The 21,642-nt window shown below is 43.5% G+C and overlaps 1 protein-coding gene across 1 annotated transcript in view; it reads left to right on the forward strand.

Moving 5' to 3' along the window:
• Window positions 1-21,642, forward strand: part of LOC137369570 (putative Polycomb group protein ASXL3) — a 412,154-nt gene that overhangs the window by 339,790 nt on the left and 50,722 nt on the right. The window contains exon 8 of the mRNA XM_068030859.1: window positions 2,208-2,371. Coding sequence (XP_067886960.1) covers window positions 2,208-2,371 — 164 coding nt within the window. The remainder of the gene's footprint in view (window positions 1-2,207; window positions 2,372-21,642) is intronic.

The following is a 21,642-nucleotide window of genomic DNA, read 5'->3' on the forward strand; positions in this document are numbered from 1 at the left end:
AGCCCCCTTGAAGCAATCCTCCAGTGTTTTCCAATTAAAGGTTCACGAGCCGAGATCCCACTTCCATGAGCTGCTGGCCAATCAGAGGGCCGGCAGCTCAGCAGTATCAGCAATGCCACTGGGAGCAATGGCGACTGAAACGTAGAAAAAAATAGGAGCAGGAGTAGGCCATTTGGCCCTTCGGGCCTGCTCCGCCATTCAAAAAAGATCATGGCTGATCGCCTAATTCAGTACCCTGTTCCCACTTTCTCCCCATATTCCTTGATCCCTTTGGCATTAAGAAATATATCTATCTCCTTCTTGAATATATTGCCAGTACTGCAGAGGCCACGGACCCAGGCCTAGAGCGGGAACCCCAGAGAAGAGGTAGGTGAAGCAGGGTCGCCAGGGCCAGTCCGGAAGGCTCCAGCGAGGGAGGGATGGGGGGTGATCATGAGGCCCAGGGGAGGGGGGTCCTGGGGAGTAAAGTTGTGCCTGGTGTTGGTCCTCTGTGGGCCACAAATTGCCCATGGAAGAGGGCCCCCCTCAAGCCCACTGGGAGGGCACCTCGTGTTGCAAGGCATCCTCCCCTCACGGCGGACGCCCCTCGCCCACTGTCGCTGCTAAGATCCCAGCAGCAGCAGGACCAGGCCCTTAATTGGCCATTAAAGGGCCACTTAAGGGCCCCAATTGGCCTCTGGGCAGGAAGGCCATCGTCGGTCTTACCCACCCCTGGGAAGTTTGCTTGGTGATGGGGAGGCAACGGGCCGTCACCTCACTGTCCCCCCCTCAACCACCCATTGCAATAGTCCGTGCCCCCCTGCCTCTTTCCGTGCCTCGGTGCTGGGGGGAGAGGGGGTCATAAAATCCTGGCCGCTGTTCTGGATCTTCGGTCAGGGTACGGGATGCTCATACTACTTCACAGGGCAATGTACGCTAAACCTCCAAAAAGTGTGTGAACTAAGGTAGAGCTTCCTTGTGCCACAAATCCACATCAGTTCAGCGCAGGGCTAATGTAAGTGACTTTCTGCTCTTCTTCAAGCTATATCTGCCTAGGATTAGTAGGTATGTTTTCCCCTTTTTAACTTTTTTTGTTTTATCGAATTTATTTTAGAACATTGATCTTTTTGCATTTCAGTTTCATTTACTGCTTAGTAAACTGGCAGAATAGATCGCCCCTTACCACCGTTCCCCTCGCCACCCCCCACTCCATTATGGAACCTGACTCACTCATGAATGAAAATTTGGTTTTAATTTAATTTTCCCTTTCTCCCTCATCATCCACACGTCATGGGTCTTTCACTGTGATGTGCAACGGCCCTGCTATAGGATGCACAGACCTTTAGCATTCTTCTTGCCTCTTAGAAACTGGAGGACAAGGAGAATTTCCAGACGATTTCTCAGAGGAATTTTTGTCTTTGCTTGAGGTGAGTGGCTTAGACTCACAATATCCAGTGAGTGGCTTAGACGCACTATTTTCCAGGTAGACTGATCCATTGATCCTGCTAGAGATCCATACACATGTTACAAGAAACTCAATAAAGGAGGCCATTATCCAGGTTGGTATTGAGCCCTCAAGGTGGTATTTGCTTGTAACAGGAAAATAGAGGGTGTAAGTTGAAAAAGTACATGCATAACCTGCATGCCAACCTGGGTGTCTATAAATGCTTTTGCAGCAAAGTGATCAAAATAACTTGAGGCTCAAAGTCTTGAAAGATTTTAACTTGCCAAGGTTTGCAACTCTTCATTACATCTTGAAAGTATGTCCTCTTGAGGATTGGGTATACATGAGGTGGGGCCCTGCACATGGGAAAAACTACTCTAGCATCTATGCAATGAGCTGAATAGAAGTTTTGGAGCAGCCAATACATGCTTCATTGGCACAGTAGTTTGCCATGTGTCACAAAGACCTCGATTGTGCCAGTAGCAGAATTTCAGTCCCTTTGTTACCGCTTTCCGAATAGTAAGCACATGCACTTACCACTGCCTTAAGAGTCTTGAGCTTCTTGTTTCAAGCCAATAAAGCGCTAGATGAAAAGCATTTGTATATACTGTATTATATTGATCCCATTGCTGCTATCATAACTGTTGTTTGAGTAAAGAAATAAAAACAAATGAACATGTAAAATTAGAGGGGATACAAGGTTTTTCTTGTTGTGAAAATAGAAGTGTAACCAAGGCCACAGTGAATTTCATATGGAATGACATTACTGTATCTTTTTAAACAGGACAGCTAAAACGGACAAGAGGAGAGGAAATTGATGTTGAGACCCCAGGATCTATCCTGGTGAACACTAACCTGCGAGCTTTAATAAACAAGCACACATTTGCCTCTCTACCACATCATTTTCAACAACAGCTCCTGATTTTACTACCAGAAGTAGATAGGCAGGTGAGCAGAGTATAAATTATTTGCATGTTGTGTTAGCCGCATAGATGTCAAACACTGAGTATCATAATGCAGAGAAGCAAACTATTGCTAAATTGTTCTTGCCTGCTAACTGACAGTGGGAAATCTAATATGTAACAGTTATGATGTAAGTAAATGATCTTTCTCTTTCAAATGCCGATCGACATGTTCTGTATTCCCAACATTTTCTGTTTTTGTTTTGAGTTCTCTTTATATTGAAACAGTTATATCAAGAAGCCAGTCATTACAAACAGATTATAAATTGAAACAGGAAAAGTGACAAACATTAATAATTAATAGTATAAACATTAAAAGAAACACGTATTTTTATGCAAATAGTAAAGTTATACATTGGTCTCCACGCTGTCATAGTAGTGATAGATTAGGGGTAATTCTATAATCCCTCAGCCCCAGTGGGGAGTAACATTCAAAAGGAGGGCGGGATGGAGAGAGGGCTGCAACACTGGAGCCTGATGGCCTGAACTATGATCCCATCAAAAAAGAATCCCCCCAGGACCATAAGAGCATAGAATCACTCCTATTCTCTAAACACGGCATTTAGAGAAGAGTACATTGATAACATAGCTGCAATTGTTTGTGCAGTATTTTAAACCCAGAGAGCCAAATCATGCTATTTCAGACAAAAGTCAGGTTGTATAAACTCATGCCAAACAGAAATTACTTATAGTATGTATGTAGAATTGTAGAATACCATTTCTTAGTTCAGTCCTGTTTTATTAAGAGGTTGTAAACATTTTCTGAAAGCACTGCTGAAGCTTACATGACTTCAAAAAGCAGTAATTTCTCATCAAATTTCCTATTCCACTCTGTGTTTTTTTTCTTCTCCCACACCAGCCTTGTTGCAGTGTGAGACTATTTCTCTTTTACATAATAATCCAAATTCTACTATGTGATCATGAGCACCTATAGTACAATATTATCAGTTGTTAGAACAAAATAGGTATCCATTGATACATACTGAACAGAAAATAGCTCAGTAAGATCAAAAAATCTGTATTTATTCAATAAAAATGCTAAGATTGTGCAAGACTGAATAAAAATGTAATGTTGTTGTTATGATAATCTGTGCACCTCTAGAATGTCCATCCTTATTTAGATTGAGTTAATCTTGGGCTTCTTTCTTCCTATAAGAATAGATTGTGGACATGGCCCGAACATAGCAACAGAAAATATTCTGTTCAGTCAGGCACTTCAATTAATTAACTGATCAATGAGGACTAAAATATCTTCCTGTTGTTGAGCATATCTGACACCTGCTTCCAATTTACCATTTTTAAGATGTGAATTAATCATCTCATGATTTGGTCTACAGCATTTTCTGGTCTTATGGTACATCAGAATATTATTTTAAAAAACTAATATTAAATATATAAAATCACGTTTATTTGTATGGACGATTAAATTGTCTACTTGATTCCAGTAACAGATGCAAATTATTCCACAGACTGAATCAAAATGCAAGAAGTAATTTTCTGGTACCAGTGCTAAAGCGGGGGGGGGGGGCCATGGAACATTCAGCATAATATTTCCCAATATCAGCCTTATTGCATATTTCTGTGCCAACAACAGTGAGCCCTGCAGCAACGTGTTCACACATGTGCATGTAGCAACCAACTGAAAGACTGCCTGAGCACTTTACCTACTGCGTTGGAGAGAGTGAGAGTGAACTCTTGTTGGCATTCATCATAATACCACGTACTAAAAGGGAGCAAAGTGTGGTTACATATACATTGCCAATCTGCTTGAATCCAGAAAATTGCTTGCACATCTCATGGATGTGAGAGACTGCAGTGATTCACTGGACAACCTCCCTCCACACATTTTCAACTAGGTCCCTGATGGAGGTTACCCCCTACCCGCCTCAGCCCTATAAAGGGCAATCCTGCTTTTTAGTATTTATTTAGTATTTAGTATTTATCTCCATGACAGAAAGTCCCATCTATTGCCACACCTTTAATACCTTCTCCTTCGCTACTGGAAAGTAAGCTCTGTTCCACAGGAGATGCGTGATGCTAAAATCACCACACAGTACAAAAACAAAAGCAACAGAGGAGACTGCAACAATTACAAGGGCATCTCACTCCTTAGCATCACAAAGATGGCCTTTGCTAGGGTCATATTAAAAAGACTCCATTTACTTGCACAACGAATGTACCCAGAAGCGCAGTGCGGTTTCCGTGCCGGCAGATCTACTGTGGATAGGATCTCCATATGCTAGCTAGAAGAGAAGTGCAGGGAACAGAGTATACCCCTTTATCTTACTTTTGTAGAGCTCATTAAGGCATTCAACACCATCAGCAGAGTGATCTGCTTTCTCAAGCAGTTTGAGAAAAATTGGCTGTCTGCCAAAGCTCCTCAGTCTCATCCACTCCTTCCATGACAACATGCCCTGCACTGTACAGTTTGATGGCTCCACGTCCAACACTTTCGGAGTGAAGAATGGAGTGAAACAGGGTTGTGTTCTAGCCCCCACTCTGTTTGGCATCTTCTTCTCCATGTTCCTGACCTTTGCCTTCCCTGTAGATATGGAAGGGGTCTATTTGCACACAACGTCAGACAGCAAGCTCTACAATCTATCAAGGCTGAAAGTGAAGACAAAAACACATCACATCCTGATCAGAGAACTCCTCTATGCTGATGATGCTAAGCTAGTTGCTCACATGGAAACTCAGCTACAAAGACTCATGGACTGCCTCTCCTGTGCCTGCAACTTGTTCTCTTTGACTATAAGTGTCAAGTAAACCGTGGTCATAGGACAAGGTATTGCATCTCTGCCCCTGATCATACTAAAAAAACACCACACCAGAGTGGTTAGCAAATTCTGCTACCTTGGGTCCATGGTGTCAGACGATCTGTCCCTTGATGCAGAGCTCGATACATGCATAGGGAAACCAGCTACCACCTTGCGAAATGTGCATGGGATAACACCAAGCTGACTCTTAGGACCAAGCTGATGGTTTATAAGGCCTGTGTTCCCAGCACCTTGCTGTATGGCTGTGAAACACGGGCGACTTACAAATACCAGGAAACGAAGCTCAATAATTTCCATCTTCCCTGTCTGCGGTGCATTATGGGTATACTCTGGCAGGACAAAATTGCAAATGTGGCAGTCCTCTCAAAGGCACAACTCCCAAGTGTGTTGGCACTAATCAAACAGAAGCGGCTTCAGTGGATCGGATACTTCCGCGGGATAGAAGACTGTTGCATGCCTTAGGACCATCTGTATGGGGAGGTAGCTGGGCCCAGATGACTTGTGGAGCTCACAAAGCTCCGCTTCGGGGATACTTGCAAGCATGACATGAAGGCCCTAAATGTCGACTATCGCACTTGGGAGTCACTAGCTGGCAAAAGAGGGAAATGCGACACATCCTGTGGACTCATTGAAACATATAACATGTAAGAATCTAAAGGGGCTTGATAGGGTGGACACTGAGAGATTATTTCTGCTGGTCGGGGAATCTAAAACTCGGGAACACAGTCTCAGGATAAGGGGCTGATCATTTAGGACTGAGATGATGAGAAATTACTTCCCTCAAAGGGTTGCGAATCTTTGGAATTCTCTACCCCACAGGGTTGTGGATGCTCCATCGTTGAATACATTTAAGGCTGGGATAGACAGATATTTGATTGCTCAGGGAATCCAGAGATATGGCGTGCGGGCAGGAAAGTGGAATTGAATACTAAGATCAACCATGATTGTTTTGAATGGCAGAGCAGGCCCGATGGGCCATATGGTCTACTCCTGCTCCTATTCCTTGTGTTTTGTGTTCTTTTTTTTTAGAGATACAGCACTGAAACAGGCCCTTCGGCACACCGAGTCTGTGCCGACCAACAACCACCCATTTATACTAATCCTACGTTAATCCCATATTCCCAACCACATCCCCACCATTTTCCTACCATGTACCTACACTAAGGACAATTTACAATGGCCAATTTACCTATCAACCTGCAAGTTTTTGGAGGTGGGAGGAAACCGGAGCACCTGGCGGAAACCCACGCAGACACAGGGAGAACTTGCAAACTCCACACAGGCAGTACCCAGAATTGAACCCGGGTCGCTGGAGCTGTGAGGCTGCGGTGCTAACCACTGCGCCACTGTGCCACCTAGTTTTAGGTTGCCTTTTACCACTGTGGCATACTGCTTAATGCCAATATAAACAGAACATATAAAATCTTTTATAGATCTGCAGTGCCGTCTGATCTAGTTATCTGATTTCTATCTTTCGGTGTGAACTAGTCCTTTACTGCTCTAAATTTATTTCCTTGTTATCCGTATGAACCAACATGTTTGAAATTTATTTCACCTTTCTTCATAGAATTCTTCATTTGCAGCAGTAATAGTTATTTTATTCAATGGACTAGTGATTTCAATGTAGTTTCTTACCCTCGCAGTCACAATTTTCAGCTCAAGTTGTCTCTCCTCAGTCTCCCATTCTGGAATGGCAGGAAGCCATTGTGTGCTGCATGTAGGCCCAACTAAAATGAATTTAAATAAGAATTTATTGCCGATCAAATAAGGGACCACCATTTAGGGAGTAGCTTCGAAATTAAGACTGAGACACCTGTTGGAGAAGCAAGGAGCTGCTCTGAAGTCAAGATAGGTAGGAGGCCTGGGCATTCCTGCAGCACTATTACTGGCATAAGTGTCAGCACCTCGGTTTTAAATGACCATGTCTGTAGAATTTGGAATGGGGTCACGGTAGTCAAAAGTGGTGACTAATCATTCTGCCCCACTGCACTTCCAATGGTACAACAGCATTACTAGAACTTCTGAGCTTATGTCCTTAATTTTACATTCTTGAATTGTATTTATAATCTTCATATTGGTACTTTGCAGTTTTATAATGATTCATTCTTGCCATAGTTACTTAGTAGGGCAGTTTTCCATAGGAGCAATAATTGCTTCAGCACCCTGATGGATAAAAACAGTAGGGCCTCAAAATTGGGCCTTTCTAACTAGAGGGAAGCAGAAGGAGCTAGCACGTAGCTTTGCCAGGCTAACAGGATTCCGAATGGCCCAGGAGCCATCAACTGTCTGTACTTGGCTTTGCTGGTGCCACGTCTTAACAGAGAAATGTACCGGAACACAAAGGGCTCCACTCTGTCAATGTGCAGTTGGGGTGTGACCATGTATAGCATCATGTCGGTGCTTTCATCCTGTGCCAGTCAGTCATTCCTGCCATACTTGAGCCACCACAATGAACCAGAGGGTGTCTGCTTGATGACAAAGGCTACCTGCTCTACACATGGCTCATGACTCCCCTCCGCCACCTGACCACATGTGGACAATGCACGTACTGCCACCAGGAACCTCGTGGAGCAAGCCACTGGCATTCTAAAACAACGGTTCTGCTGCCTGGACTGCTTGTGGGGAGTCCTCCGATATTTACCAAGCATGTCTCTAAATTCATTCTGGTCTGCTGCGTGCTGCACAGTCTGGCTCTTACGAGAATGCAGCCCTTGCCACCAGGACTTCGGCAAGTACCTTGGGAAGAGGAAGAGGAGGAGGAAGATTCGGGACCCCATTGCTCTGGACAGGCTGTACGTGAGCTGCTAATCAGACTCCAATATTCTGAAAACTATTGCCATGCCACCATTGCTCCACAATTCCCCACCTTTTCATTCTTCTTCTACGGACCATTATACTGTCCTCTTGTCCAAAATCCTGAAATAAAAGACTCCACAAAACAAACCATTCCATAGCAACTTTATCCAACAATATTTCCAATCATGCATGTAAAACTGAACTATTCACCCTTGTACATTCCCTTAATGCCTGTCTTGCAGAACACCACCATCCTTCTGATGAGCAGGCAGCACTACATTTGTGTGCTATGTGCATCACCTCAACCAGCATGGGGTAATCATGCATCACAATTCCCAGGCCAGAAAACCAACACTATTGAATTTTTAGCCATAGGAGTACAAGTGTCAGGACTCATTTTATTCCAATCATCCACCCATGTTGCAGGATATATGGTAAATGATAAATCAGCACCAACACAAGCTATACATATCTTTTGGGGATTCTGCAGGTCACACTTTTAGCCCAGCTCAATTGTCTAATAAAGAGGAAATCTAAACTCTGAATTGTTCCTGAATTAAGATTGCATTATGTTCTGTGCCTCATTCATCTGCGTTTCCTCACTTCCTCCAGTCTTGGGGGATTTTAGGAAATTCTGGTGCTCAAAATTACAATTATATTGTTTATCTGAGTCATGAATCTTGCTGAAAACCCCCAAAATGCAAAAAGAAATAGAGCATCTGAAGATCATTTATCACATTTTATTAATGTAATTTCTAATTTTGCAACATTATGAAAAACATCTTCCTTATTTTTTGCAGATGCTGTTGTTTCAATCTGATTTACCCTTAGCCGTTGTGATGAGTGTTTTTTGTAATTCTGCAATATTACATCGTCTGAGTCCTTCGAAAAATAAGTTACTGCAATAGTATATAAGCAAAGCAACTGAAAAACAGAAAAGACATTTCCTCATTGTTTCCTAAATAAATAAGGATCAATTTTATGAATGCACACTTCAGGCACAAAGCCATAACTGCTGGGAAAATATAATGGGGAACTGTGTTTTTATTACATTGTGTTATGGGATTGTTCCTGTTATTTTGTGGATTGAATTCTCTGATTTTGTCCATTTTTCTATTGAAACTAAATCAGTGGTCTTAATTATTATTGTATGTTCCTTTATGTATATACTCAATTTTAGCTCTGACCTTCTCTGATGTCTGGATATGCAACAAGATTGTACCAGGCTGGAGTCGTGTACCTGGCATTTAGCAGCAATGGGGAGAGGGGAGTGTTGGATGGTTGGCAGTATTAGAGAGGGGTTCGTGGATTTTGTTGGCATTAGGAGAGGGGTATCTTGGAGTTAGGCAGAATTGGTGCAGGGATCCCAGAGTTTGCCAGCATTGCAATATGAACAGATACTAATTTTCATCTGAAACCTTTTCTTGCTTAAAATAATTTCTGAAATTTACTTAGTTATTCATGTAAACGATAACTTGCATTTAAATAGCACTCCTGCCTTTTGAAAGATATTTCAGATTTTACATTATGCAGAGAAAAAAGTGGATACTGAGAGTGAGAGAAGAACAGGACGATGGAATTAGGGGAGGGGCCAAAAAAGCAGAGGAGAAACATTTTGGGAGGACTTTTGAAAACAGGAAAGAAACATAACAGATGGATTTGGGGAGGCAGTTCCAGAGGTAGGGGCATGGTGCCTAAAAGTCAAGCTTGGCAAGAATTGAGGAAATTAAAATGAGAGGCTTTGAGCAAGGGTAGGCAGCAGCTTTCTGAATGAGTTGCAATTTATGGAGAGTGGAAGTGAGAAGGTTGGCTAGCCAAGCATTCGAAAGGGCAAGACTTGAAATGATAAAAGCATGGATTGGAGTCTTGGAATCAGTAAGGGAGAGGTAGGGGTGAAAGTGGGAGATGTTTCAGATGTGGTAAAAAGCAGTCTTGCCATCTGCAGAATAAAATTAAGCTCCAGTTCAAGAAATACACTAAGGTTCCAAACCAAAAAACTTTGCCTGAAGTAGCCATCAGGATTTAAGGAACATAAGAGCTGATGGGAGGCATGAAGGAAGGGTTTCAGATCTGCCTTTACTGAGATGGAGGAAATTTCAACTTCTTGCTTAAAGTTCAGAGGTCAAGGCCGCCTGTTGGTCAAGGCTCCCTGTTGGGCTAAAGATGAAGGTGGTTTTGTTTCACAAGAGCAATGTTCTCTTCTTCATCACTAAGCTCTGGTACAGCTACCCTTCTAACTTCATCACCAATTGCTTCTTTCATCTCTGCTCTTTCATTCCTTTTCCTTGGCAACTTACTTTTTCATCCCTACTTACTGATTTTCTTATTCCCACTTTTTAGCCACCTCTTCCTCCTCTTCCCTCCTTGGTTCCCCTTTGATCTATTATAGTGCCTGCTACAATTCGTATTCTGTCCCATTCTGCTGTAGTTTTTATGCTGTAATATTTTCTCATAGCTGTAATATTTTTCTTTCCTGAATTTATTTTGTCCTTTCTTTCCCACTCCTTTTACTTCTTTAACCTTTTCCTTTCATCATTTTTTTCTTACATTAGTTTTTTTTAGCTCTTTTTATAAGTTAATTGGCAAAAGAACGAGAGGGGAGATGATTTTTTTTTGTGCAGCAAGTTGTTATGATTTGGAATTCACTGCTTGATAGGATGATGGAAGCAACAGTAGCTTTCAAAGGTGAATTTTATATGCAAAAATATTTCTGGGATATGGGGAAAGAACAGGAGAATGAGACTAATTGGATAGCTCTTTTGAATAGCCGACACAAGTATGATGGGCTGAATGGCCTCCTGTGCTATATGGTTCTATGATTCTTTTCTTTCTTGCAGCGATTGCACTACCTTGTGATGAGTGACAGAGCAGGACCCAGCTACCACATGGTGGCGGAGGGCGTGTGGGATGGTGGAGTGGCATATATTAATATGTTTTTGGTATACAACTCGTATTTTGGACATTAGAAATTTCAATTACAGAGAAAGAAAATGTCAACAACAAAAAAACAGAAAAGTGTTTGGAGTGATTTGATTGGTTCACTTTCTCTCTTATTTGTAGGTTATCCTGGTTCTTCAGGATTGGTTGTTATTAGTAGTATCTCATTGAAAATTTTCTTGCTGCTTTTCACACTTCTCACTTTTCCTACCTCCTCAATTCTGATTAACTATAATTATATCTGAAGCCAATCAGCACCAGCGTGTGATGCCCAAAGTGTGATGATTGCATGATGAGAAGTGTGCCTCGACATGTGTTTGTGCTATTTGAGATAAATAGGTGTAGCTATGTACATACAAATATATAAATAGATTTATCTCTTTCTCATTTATAATTTACAACTGAGAAAATCATTTGTAAAATTTCCTAATCTACCACAAAAGGGGAGATTTATGTTCCCTTTCAGCATATTCGACCCTACATCAGTAACATATTGTCGCCACAATGAAAACTGTTGAAAGATTTGAACAAACCTTGTTCAGTTACATTCTATTGTCAGATACTTGGTGGCTTGGAACTGTTCATGTATTAGTGCAATAAGTTAGAAACTCTTCAATGCATTCTTGGATGGTGATGGTGCTAAGAAGGTAAGAAAATCAGGAGTACTGATAGCTACAGACTGACATTGGTAGATGTCTTGGACTAGGTTAGTCATGCTACCTCCAGCTGTAGATAATGTACAATGACGCAAAAAAAGTAAAGCAATTTTCCCAAAAAAAGTTCTAAAAATTTATGCAGGATTTTTATCAAATTGGACATTACCTCATTAGTATCATAAAACAGCGCGCTGAGACCCATTGTCTTGTTCACTCATATGTCTCTAAACAGTTTGTCCTTGAAGCCTACTTTCTTCCCTCACTAGCACAAAAATATTCCTCTAATTAAACCTACTTTCAGAAATGGTTATACAGCAAGCTACTATGCAAATACTGACTGGAATCAGGTGCAGCTGCAATGAAAACCCAATTCAACAACTTATTTTAACTATAAAACTCTTAATTGCACAGCAGAGCACTTGGCCTTAATTTTTTTTTAATTGTCATTTTGGAGATTTCTTTTCTTTTAACAATGTGAAAAAAGCATTAAGTTCCTTAAATATGTAAATTGGCATCCTACACTGATTGTAGAACCCTGGAATCCAGGTACAAATGGGCAGAGTTTCCTCCACTTAGTTATACCAGGTGTTGAGCGGCCTACCCAACGATCCTTAAAGGGCTGCTTAAATAAAGGTCCTGAAAAATGTCATTTTTTATTCTTATGGGCTCAACAGAAACAGAAATGCTTCTTTTGGCCCCACAAAAAACTCCATAACACTGCGGGTGCATTCAAGGCTGCCCCTTCAAATCACCTTCCTGCCCAGCCCCAACCAGTTGACTTGTGTAGGAGCCAGTCGATTTCCAACTGGAAATGTGACAGGGCAACATTTAAATAAGCCCCAGTGATGAATTTGCTTCAGCTCTCAGGCCAGCATGGACCAGCACATGGATTCATTGCTCCACTGACGTCGAGCCTATTTTGAGACCAAGTAAAATTTCTTGGCCCATATCACATATTAGAGTATATTTTCCAATTGCCACCAATAGTGGGAGAGTCATAACATTCAATAATGTACCCAGTTGTTTGGTTTCCATGAAAAATGCATCATTCAGGTATTATGGGGGACATTTACATTTCTTGCTAAAAATGGACAACTGCTTCAATATAACATTACAATTAATCTTAATGTCATGCAAGTCAGCACACTTGCTATTTCCTATCACGTTTGCCAGAATCATACTTTGCTACAGTTGCCAATATAAAGTAAACACTGCAGTGAGGGTTATTGTGTGCTGACTAAAAGAAAATCGCCATTTAAAGGGAGACTGGTGATTTTGCTAGTAAATTAAATCAGCAACTTCATGTTATTATTCCTTGCCAGGCTATGTTGTAGGTTTGAGCCAAGATTATTGGCTCAGATATTTTTAATTGCTGCAATTATGATTTGCAAAATGAGCATTTCAATGGGACTGTCATTATTTCTGCGTTACTTTGAGGAGGAAGAGCAGGAAACAACCAATTCCAAGTGCATTGAAACCAGACAGACCACCCGGCATTGATCTAGGTGCTGGGAATGACAATGACAAACTCAGCCCTGTCGACCCTGCAAAGTCCTCCTTACTAACATCTGGGGGCTTGTGTCAAAGTTGGGAGAGCTGTCCCACAGACTAGTCAAGCAACAGCCTGACAGCTGCAGTCCTGCCACATCCAGTCATGAATGGAGGTGGACATACTCATGGAATCATACCTTACAGACAATGTCCCAAACGCAGCCATCACCGTCTCCAGGTATGTCTTGTTCCACCGGCCAGACAGATTCAGCAGAGATGGCGGCACAGAGGTATACAATCGGGAGGGAGTTGCCCTGGGAGTCCTCAACATCGACTCCCGATCCCATGAAGTCTCATGGCATCAGGTCAAACATGGGCAAGGAAACCTCCTGCTGATTACCACCTACTGCACCCCCCCCCCCCCCCACTTAGCTGATGAATCAATACACCTCCATGTTGAACAGCACTTGGAGGAAGGACTGAGGGTGGCAATGGCGCAGAACATACTCTGGATGGGGGACTTCAAAGTCCAACACAAGGAGTGCCTCGGTAGCACCACTACTGACCGAGCTGGCCAAGTCCTAAAGGACATAACTGCTAGACTGGGTCTGCGGCAAGTGGTGAGGGAACCAACAAGAGGGAAAAGCATACTTGACCTCGTCCTGACCAATCTTCCTGTCGCAGATACATCTGTCCATGACAGTATTGGTAGGAGTGACCACTGCACAGTCCTTTTGGAGACAAAGTCCCGTCTTCACATTGAGGATACCCTCCAATGTGTTGTGTGGCACTATCACCGTGCTAAATGGAATAGATATCGAACAGATCTAGTAATGCATAACTGGGCATCCATGACGTGCAGTGGACCATCAGCAGCAGCAGAATTGTACTCAACCACAATCTGTAACCTCATGGCCCGGCATATTCCCCACTCTACCATTACCATCAAGCCAGGAGACCAACCCTGGTTCAATGAAGAGTGCAGAAGGGAATGCCAGGAGCAGCACCTGGCATACCTCAAAATGAGGTGTCAACCCGGTGAAAATACAACCCAGGACTACTTGCGTGCCAAACAGCGTAAGCAGCATGCAATAGAAGAGCTAAGTGATCCCACAACAAATGGGTCAAATCTAAGCTCTGCAGTCCTGCCACATCCAGTCATAAATGGTGGTGGACAATTAAACAACTAACAGGAGGAGGAGGATCCACAAATATCCCTTTCCTTAACGATGGGGAAGCCCAGAATATCAGTGCAAAAGATAAGGCTGAAGCATTCACAATAATCTTCAGCCAGAAGTACCGAGTGGATGATCCATCTCAGCCACCTCATGAAGTCCCCACCATCACAGATGCCAGTCTTCAGCTAATTCGATTCACTCTGCGTGATATCAAGAAATGACTGAAGGCACTGGATACTGCAGAGGCTATGGGCCCTGACAACATTCAAGCAATAGTACTGAAGACCTGTGCTCCAGAACTTGCCGTGCCCCTCGCCAAACTGTTCCAGTACAGCTACAACACTGGCATCTACCCAGCAATGTGGAAAATTGCCCAAGTATGTCCTGTATACAAAAGGAGGACAAATCCTACCCGAACAATTACTACCGCACCAGTCTACTCTCAATCATCAGTAAAGTGATGGAAGGGGTCGTCGACAGTGCTATCAAACGGCACTTGCTTAGCAATAACCTGCTCAGTGACGCTCCGTTTGGGTTCTGCCAGGGCCAGACCTGACCTCATTACACTGGTTCAAAATTGGACAAAAGTGCTGAACTCAAGAGGTGAGGTGAGAGTGACTGCCCTTGACATCCAGGCAGCATTTGACCAAGTATGGCATCAAGGAGCCCTAGCAAAACTGGAGACAATGGGAATCGGGGGGAAACTCTCCGCTGGTTGGAGTCATACCTAGCGCAAAGGAAGATGGCTGTGGTTGTTGGAGGTCAATCATCTCAGCTCCAGGACATCACTGCAGAAGTTCCTCAGGGTAGTGTCCTAGGCCCAACCATCTTCAGCTGCTTCATCAATGATCTTCCTTCAATCATAAGTTCAGAAGTGGGGATGTTCGCTGATGATTGCACAATGTTCAGCACCATTCGCAACTCCTCAGATACTGAAGCAGTCCATGTAGAAATGCAGCAAGACCTGGACAATATCCGGGCTTGGGCTGATAAATGGCAAGTAGCATTTGCGCCACACAAGTGCCAGGCAATGACCAATTGACAAGAGAGAATCTAACCATCTCTCCTTTACATTCAATGGCATTACGATTGGGTTACCATTGACCAGAAACTGAACTGGAGTAGCCATATAAATACTGTGGCTACAAGAGCATGTCTGAGGCTAGGAATCCTGCGGCGAGTAACTCACCTCCTGACTCCCTAATGCCTGTCCACCATCTACAAGGCACAAGTCAGGAGTGTGATGGAATACTCTCCACTTACCTGGATGGGTGCAGCTCCAACAATACTCAAGAAGCTCAACACCATCCAGGACAAAGCAGCCCGCTTGATTGGCACCTCATCCACAAACATTTACTGCCTCCACCACCAGGAATATTAGGAAGGTTGTTCCAGGGTTTTGACCCAGCGATAGTGATGGAACAGCGATATAGTTCCAAGTCAGGATGGTGGCTTGGAGGGGAACTTGCAGGTGGTGATGTTCCCATGCATTTGCTGCCCTTGTCCTAAGTGTGGCACGACATGATGGAGAGGGCTAACTGAAGGAATAATGCAGGGAAACACCTGTTTCTGGAAGGGTCTCCCAGAAGAGCATCTTCGCCTCCATGGGGTGGGCTTCACCATCAAAAATTAGCTTGTCTGGTGCTGCAGTGACTCCCCCTGTGGGATAAGCCAGCACCTCATGACTGCCCGGCTCACCCTAACAAGAAACTGGAATGCCACTGTCATCAGTGCATACGCTGGTACTCTTGAGGCAACAGACGAGGCCAAGGAGGGATTCTACACCAACCTTAAGCAATCCCCAGCCTGAGTCCCAGCAGATGACAAACTAATCTTCCTTGGAGACTTCAACACCAGAGTCGGAAAGGATGCGAATCTCTGTAAGGGGATAATTGGCAAGGAAAGAGTAGGAAAAGCAAACTCTAACGGAGTCCTCCTACTGGCGAAATGCCTTGAGCATGACCTTGTCATAACTAATACCCTGTTCCACCAGTGAGACAAACGCAAGACCTTATGGCAACACCTGCAGTCCAAACACTGACACCTACTCAACTATGCATCGTTCGAGCGAGGGACTGCAAAGATGTCCATATTACCCACACCGTGATAGGTACTGGCGACTGCTGGACCGACCACCACCTCATTCTATCTACCATCTTTATCTGCCTAGTCCCCAAGCAGTGGAAGCAACAAAAGCAATGCTGCAAGTAAATTAACTTTGAAGGCCTCAAAGATCCTGCTAAAGTGGCCCTTCTCAGTCAACACCTCACCGCCAACCTCTCAACCACCAGGAGCCACTGTGTGCTATTAGTGCCCAGTTGACCCTAAGGCCACCATAACAACCACCTGCAAAGAGGTCCTTGGCTTCTGCACCAAGATGCAACGTGACTGGTTTGACGAGAATGACCAAGAAATACAGGGCCTAATCGAGCATAAGTGCAAAGCTTTTACAGACCAGAAACTTCACCACACATCCAAGGTAAAGCAGCAATCCTACAGGTTCCTGAAGGCAGAGGTGCAGCATAAAACCTGGGACATAAAAAAAAAATGGTGGGTAGGAAGAGCGCAAGAGATCCAGCAACTTGCAGACACCAACCACATGCATGTTTCTTTAGTGCTGTCAAGGCGATCTATAGCCCAAGCAATCAAGGGCCCACCTTGCTGAGAGTCAAGCATGGAGAAGAACTCGTCAAGGACAGGGTGGCATCAGTGCTCTCACTGGAGGGAATGTTTCAAAGAATTCCTCAATCGAGAATGTCTTTGACTTGAATGCCCTCAACTCCATCCCTCAACACCCCATCTGGCTCAGTCTCAGTGCCACCCCAGTCTGGAGCAAGGTGGAAAAAGCCATTCAACAGCTGAAGAACAACAAGGCCTCTGGAGCAGACGGAATCCTTGCTGCAATCCTGAAGTGTGGTGGAGGTATACTCCTGGCATGACTGAACCATCACTTATCCCTCATCTGGCATCGGGAGTGCTTGTCGGAGGACTTCAGGGACACTGAGATCCTGACTGTATTCAAGAAGGGAGACGAGACCGATTGCGGCAACTCAAATTTGGCTGCCCTCAGCAGTTTGTCATTATCCTCCGTCTACTCCATGATGACATGCAAGCCGTGATTCTCACCAATGGAACAACCACAGTCAAGACGGGGGTCAAGCAAGGCCGTGTCATCACATCGACCATCTTCTCCACTTTCCTCGCTGCAATGCTACAGAGGAATCTCCCTGCTGTCTGCCACAGGGAAGATCATTGCAAGGATCCCCCACAATTGCTTCCTCCCAGTGGCTGAAGAGCTGCTTCTGGAGTCGTGGTGTGGCTTTCGCCCATCGAGAGGCACCACAGACATAATCAGCTGTGTGACAAATCCAAGGAAAATGCAGGGAACACCAACCGCTGTACATGGCCTTTCTCAACCTCACAAAAGCTTTTGACTCTGTCAACTGTGAAGGCTTACGGAGCATCCTGCTCAAATTTGGCTGCCCTCAGCATTTGTCATTATCCTCCGTCTACTCCATGATGACATGCAAGCCGTGATCCTCACCAATGGAACCACCACAGTCAAGACCGGGGTCAAGCAAGGCCGTGTCATCACATCGACCATCTTCTCCACTTTCCTCGCTGCAATGCTACACCTCACCTCGGATAAACTACCCGCCCCCACAGCACAACACCTTCCCCCCGTCAATCAAGATCAATGGTGAGATCCTGGAAAATATGGATCATTTTCCATATCTTGGGAGCCTTCTCTTGGCGAAGGCAGACATAAACAACGAGGTTCATTATCGCGTCCAGTGTGCCAACTCAGCCTTCGGCTGTATTTGAGGATCAGGGTCTCAAACCCGAGATTAAGATCATGGTTTACTGGGCAGCAGTGATCCCTGAGCTCCGATATGCTTTGGAGACTTGAACAACCTACAGCAAGCATCTGGAAAAGTACCATCAAAGGTGCCTCCACAAGATCCTCCCAATCTGGGGGCAAGAAAGGCGATCCAACAAAAGACTCTCCCACGACAACTTGCCTGGCACTGAGGTGCTAATCACCCAAAACTAGCAAGATCCACTAGGATTAATATAACCTTTACTATCTGATTCTCCACATTTGTACTCTCTCCGATAACTCACTAGCTAAGGGGTGATTATACAGATCGTATGGGATTGTGAGACAGCATGTGACTGTATGAGGAGGTTGAGAAGAAAGAACATGAGAAGAATGGTACCTGCCATGAGCTGGAAGAAGCCTCCAACTTCACCCTGCTCTATTCTTCCTGTGCCCGCTGGTCTAGTGATCTTTAAGAGAACATCTGCAGATGCATTCAAGGGATTAATGTTCCTTAACCCTTCTGTATGTGATACAAGCAAAGAAATAGAATACCTACATATGAAAAGGTCAGGCAAGAAAAGACCAGATGAAACATTTGGTATTTCTATACATCATGATGTGCTATACATCACAATTCAGACCCACCAGGAACCATGTAATCTCCTGGGAGAATTGAGAGTTAGGAGGTGTCAGAAGCACATATGCTTGCAGTCATGGTTGCATTCACAGGCAGCTCCTTCTCCACCTACGCACCATGTACTGCACACCTATGTGATTGCTGCTCTTGGGTGCCAAACGGCACCTTTACAGAGGCATCAGTTAACTGTGGTGTTCCAGTCGTTCTTCTGCTTCATATTCCCAATTACTCAAAAATATATTTCTCAAAACAATGCTGCAGAAAGCTTGAGCAACAAGCTCCCAATGACAGGTAATTTTTGTGCCAAGAACTTGCTGGGAATATATTAGACCTTAACCTAGAAGGTTCAATATGGCTAGGCACCCATCATTCCACTGGGCAGAAAGCCCACTCTGCTTTGCTCCTTCTTGCCCCACAAAATCATGGAGACTTCACCCTAACATGCTCATTTTACAATTAATTTAGCCATTCCCATCAAAATAGCCTTGTAAATTTTTGAGACATGATATGTGGCTTCTATACCCATTCTGACTGTATCTTTAGACAAACATTATTGGAGTTCTTTCGAATGCTCTTAAGTTGAACATTCATCTTAAAGCCATATGTTTTCCAGCTTCCCTTTCTGTGGATGTATCATAGGTTCTGCTTGGCTTTCTTCACTGGGTTGAGAGAGTTGAGGTGCGGGGGGGGCGCAGTCGGGAAAGTACAGAGATCTGTATTTGCAACTTTCTTTGCAAGCTGATCTGTACAAAAAAAATCATTACTGGTGATAGAAGTAATTAATTCAAAAGCAAAGGCAAGTTATTGTTTCTTTTTGTCTTTATGCTACCTATTTTGTCTTGCAAAATGAGAATAGAAATTCTAACTTTTATGTTGAAAGGATTAGGAATTATCATCTATGGAGAAGGCTGAACAGATTTTTGCCAGAAAGGTTCTTAAAGAGACAACTGCCCACTTGGATTTTCTCTTCTGAATATTGTCATGAAAATGGGCTAGATCGGCTGGAAACCTGAATATTAAACTGGTGGAGACGAACCACTCATACCTTGCAAGTTTCAAACTGTTGCCTGCTGACCATGATCACCAAGGCATATTCCTTGCTGCAGACTGTAGTGTTTAATGGTTTAATTGATCTGTGTTTGATTGTGTTGGTCTGTTCACTGATCGATGTTCACTGTGCTTAATTATTTAAGCCTGAGGGTGGAGCTAGTGAGTTTTGAGAAGGTTCCGGAAAGAGCAGACAGAGACCCCACTTGAAAGAAATCAGCCTCATTGCTGCCTCCAGGAGAACCACCGAATCAGCCATCCACATCTTCAAACTGGAAGCCTCAGGACCACAAAAGGAAAGTCGTGCGACCACCAAATTCAGCCTGAAGCCAGCTGAGTCACTAACCTGCACAGACTGTATACCCCTTTTGTTTCTCTGGACTCTAATTCGACCAATCTATCCTACCCCACTCTGTAACCTATTTGTGTGTGTGTGTGTTTGTGTGTGTGTGTGTGTGTGTGTGTGTGTGAGAGTAAGTTGTGGCATATTTCATTATTTCACTTAGATCGGTTTAAAGCTATAAAGCTAACCTCTTACTTTGTTAATCTTGAGAAAACCTGTCTGATTGGCTCTTTTTATGATCACAGAGTGTAAAATGTTAAACAATCACTGAATTGGCAAGTATATCCACTGAAAAAAGAAATAAACCTATTGTGGTCTAACAAGGTGAGGGAAAAGAGGGGAACCCTTCGACCCCTCCTCCTGATAGTAACAATATGTTACCCTGTCTGCAGCATGCAGAATATATAGTGCCCTTTATCAATGTCATGATAAAGACGTCACAAAAAAGATGTATTCTTTATCAGTTCAGAAACAAAGCAAAGGCACTGATACCCATGTAAGAAGTTAATACCCACCAAGGAGGTACTTTGTCTGACTTTGCTGGAGCACACCTACTTCACAAGTTACTGAGAAAATGGAGGGCAAACAGGTATTGTTACAGGTGATCTGCAAAGGGAAATGTTTTAAAAATAAGACACTACTATCTGTCCTACACCTCAGGAAAAGTAGTGGCCTCTCACAGTCCTAGAGTTACCTTCTCATTTAACACAACAGTCTAATTATCCATACTTAAATTACGCAATTGAGTATTATCCAGTAAATTTCAATAAAATAATTAAATAAGTTTTCAGACATATTAGGGTAGATTTTCAGATCAGTCATGCATATTTTCTGGGTGTGAAATAGGCTTAACCAATCAGAAAATTAGACCACTACCTATTAGACTAGTTCCCCACTCATTTTTCACCTGGTCCGATCCAGCATCATAAATTTTAATAGGTGCAGGAAACATCCATGAGTTTTGTGGTTGGATGCACATAAATGATGGCAAAAATAATGAATGGACATAATTTTCCATAATAAAAGCAGAAAATGCTGGAAAAACTCAGCAGGTTACGAACATAGGAATTAGGAGCAGAAGTAGGCCACTCGGCCCTTCAAGCCTGTTCTGCCATTCAGTAAGTTCAGGGCTGAACTGATTTCTCCACATTTCCACCTACCCCCGATAACCTTCCATCCCCTTGCTTATCAAAATTCAATCTACCTCTGCCTTGAAAATATTCAAAGACTCTGTTTCCACTGCCTTTTGAGGAAGAGAATTCCAAAGACTCACAGCCCTCTGAGAGAAAAAACTTCTCCTCATCTCTGTCTTAAATAGGCAACCCTATATTTTTAAACAGTGACGCCGAGTTCTAGATTCTCCCACAAGGGGAAACATCCTTTCCACATCCACCCTGTCAAGACCCCTCAGGATCTTATATGTTTCAATCAAGTCGCCTCTTACTCTTCTAAATTCCAGCGGATACAAGCCTAGCCTGTCCAATCCTTCCTCATAAGACAGCTCGCCCATTCCAGGTATTAATCTAGTAAACCTTCTCTGTACTGCCTCCAATGCATTTACATCCTTCCTTA

The sequence above is a fragment of the Heterodontus francisci genome, chromosome 5 (genome assembly GCF_036365525.1).
Source record: "Heterodontus francisci isolate sHetFra1 chromosome 5, sHetFra1.hap1, whole genome shotgun sequence".
Lineage (NCBI taxonomy): Eukaryota > Metazoa > Chordata > Chondrichthyes > Heterodontiformes > Heterodontidae > Heterodontus > Heterodontus francisci.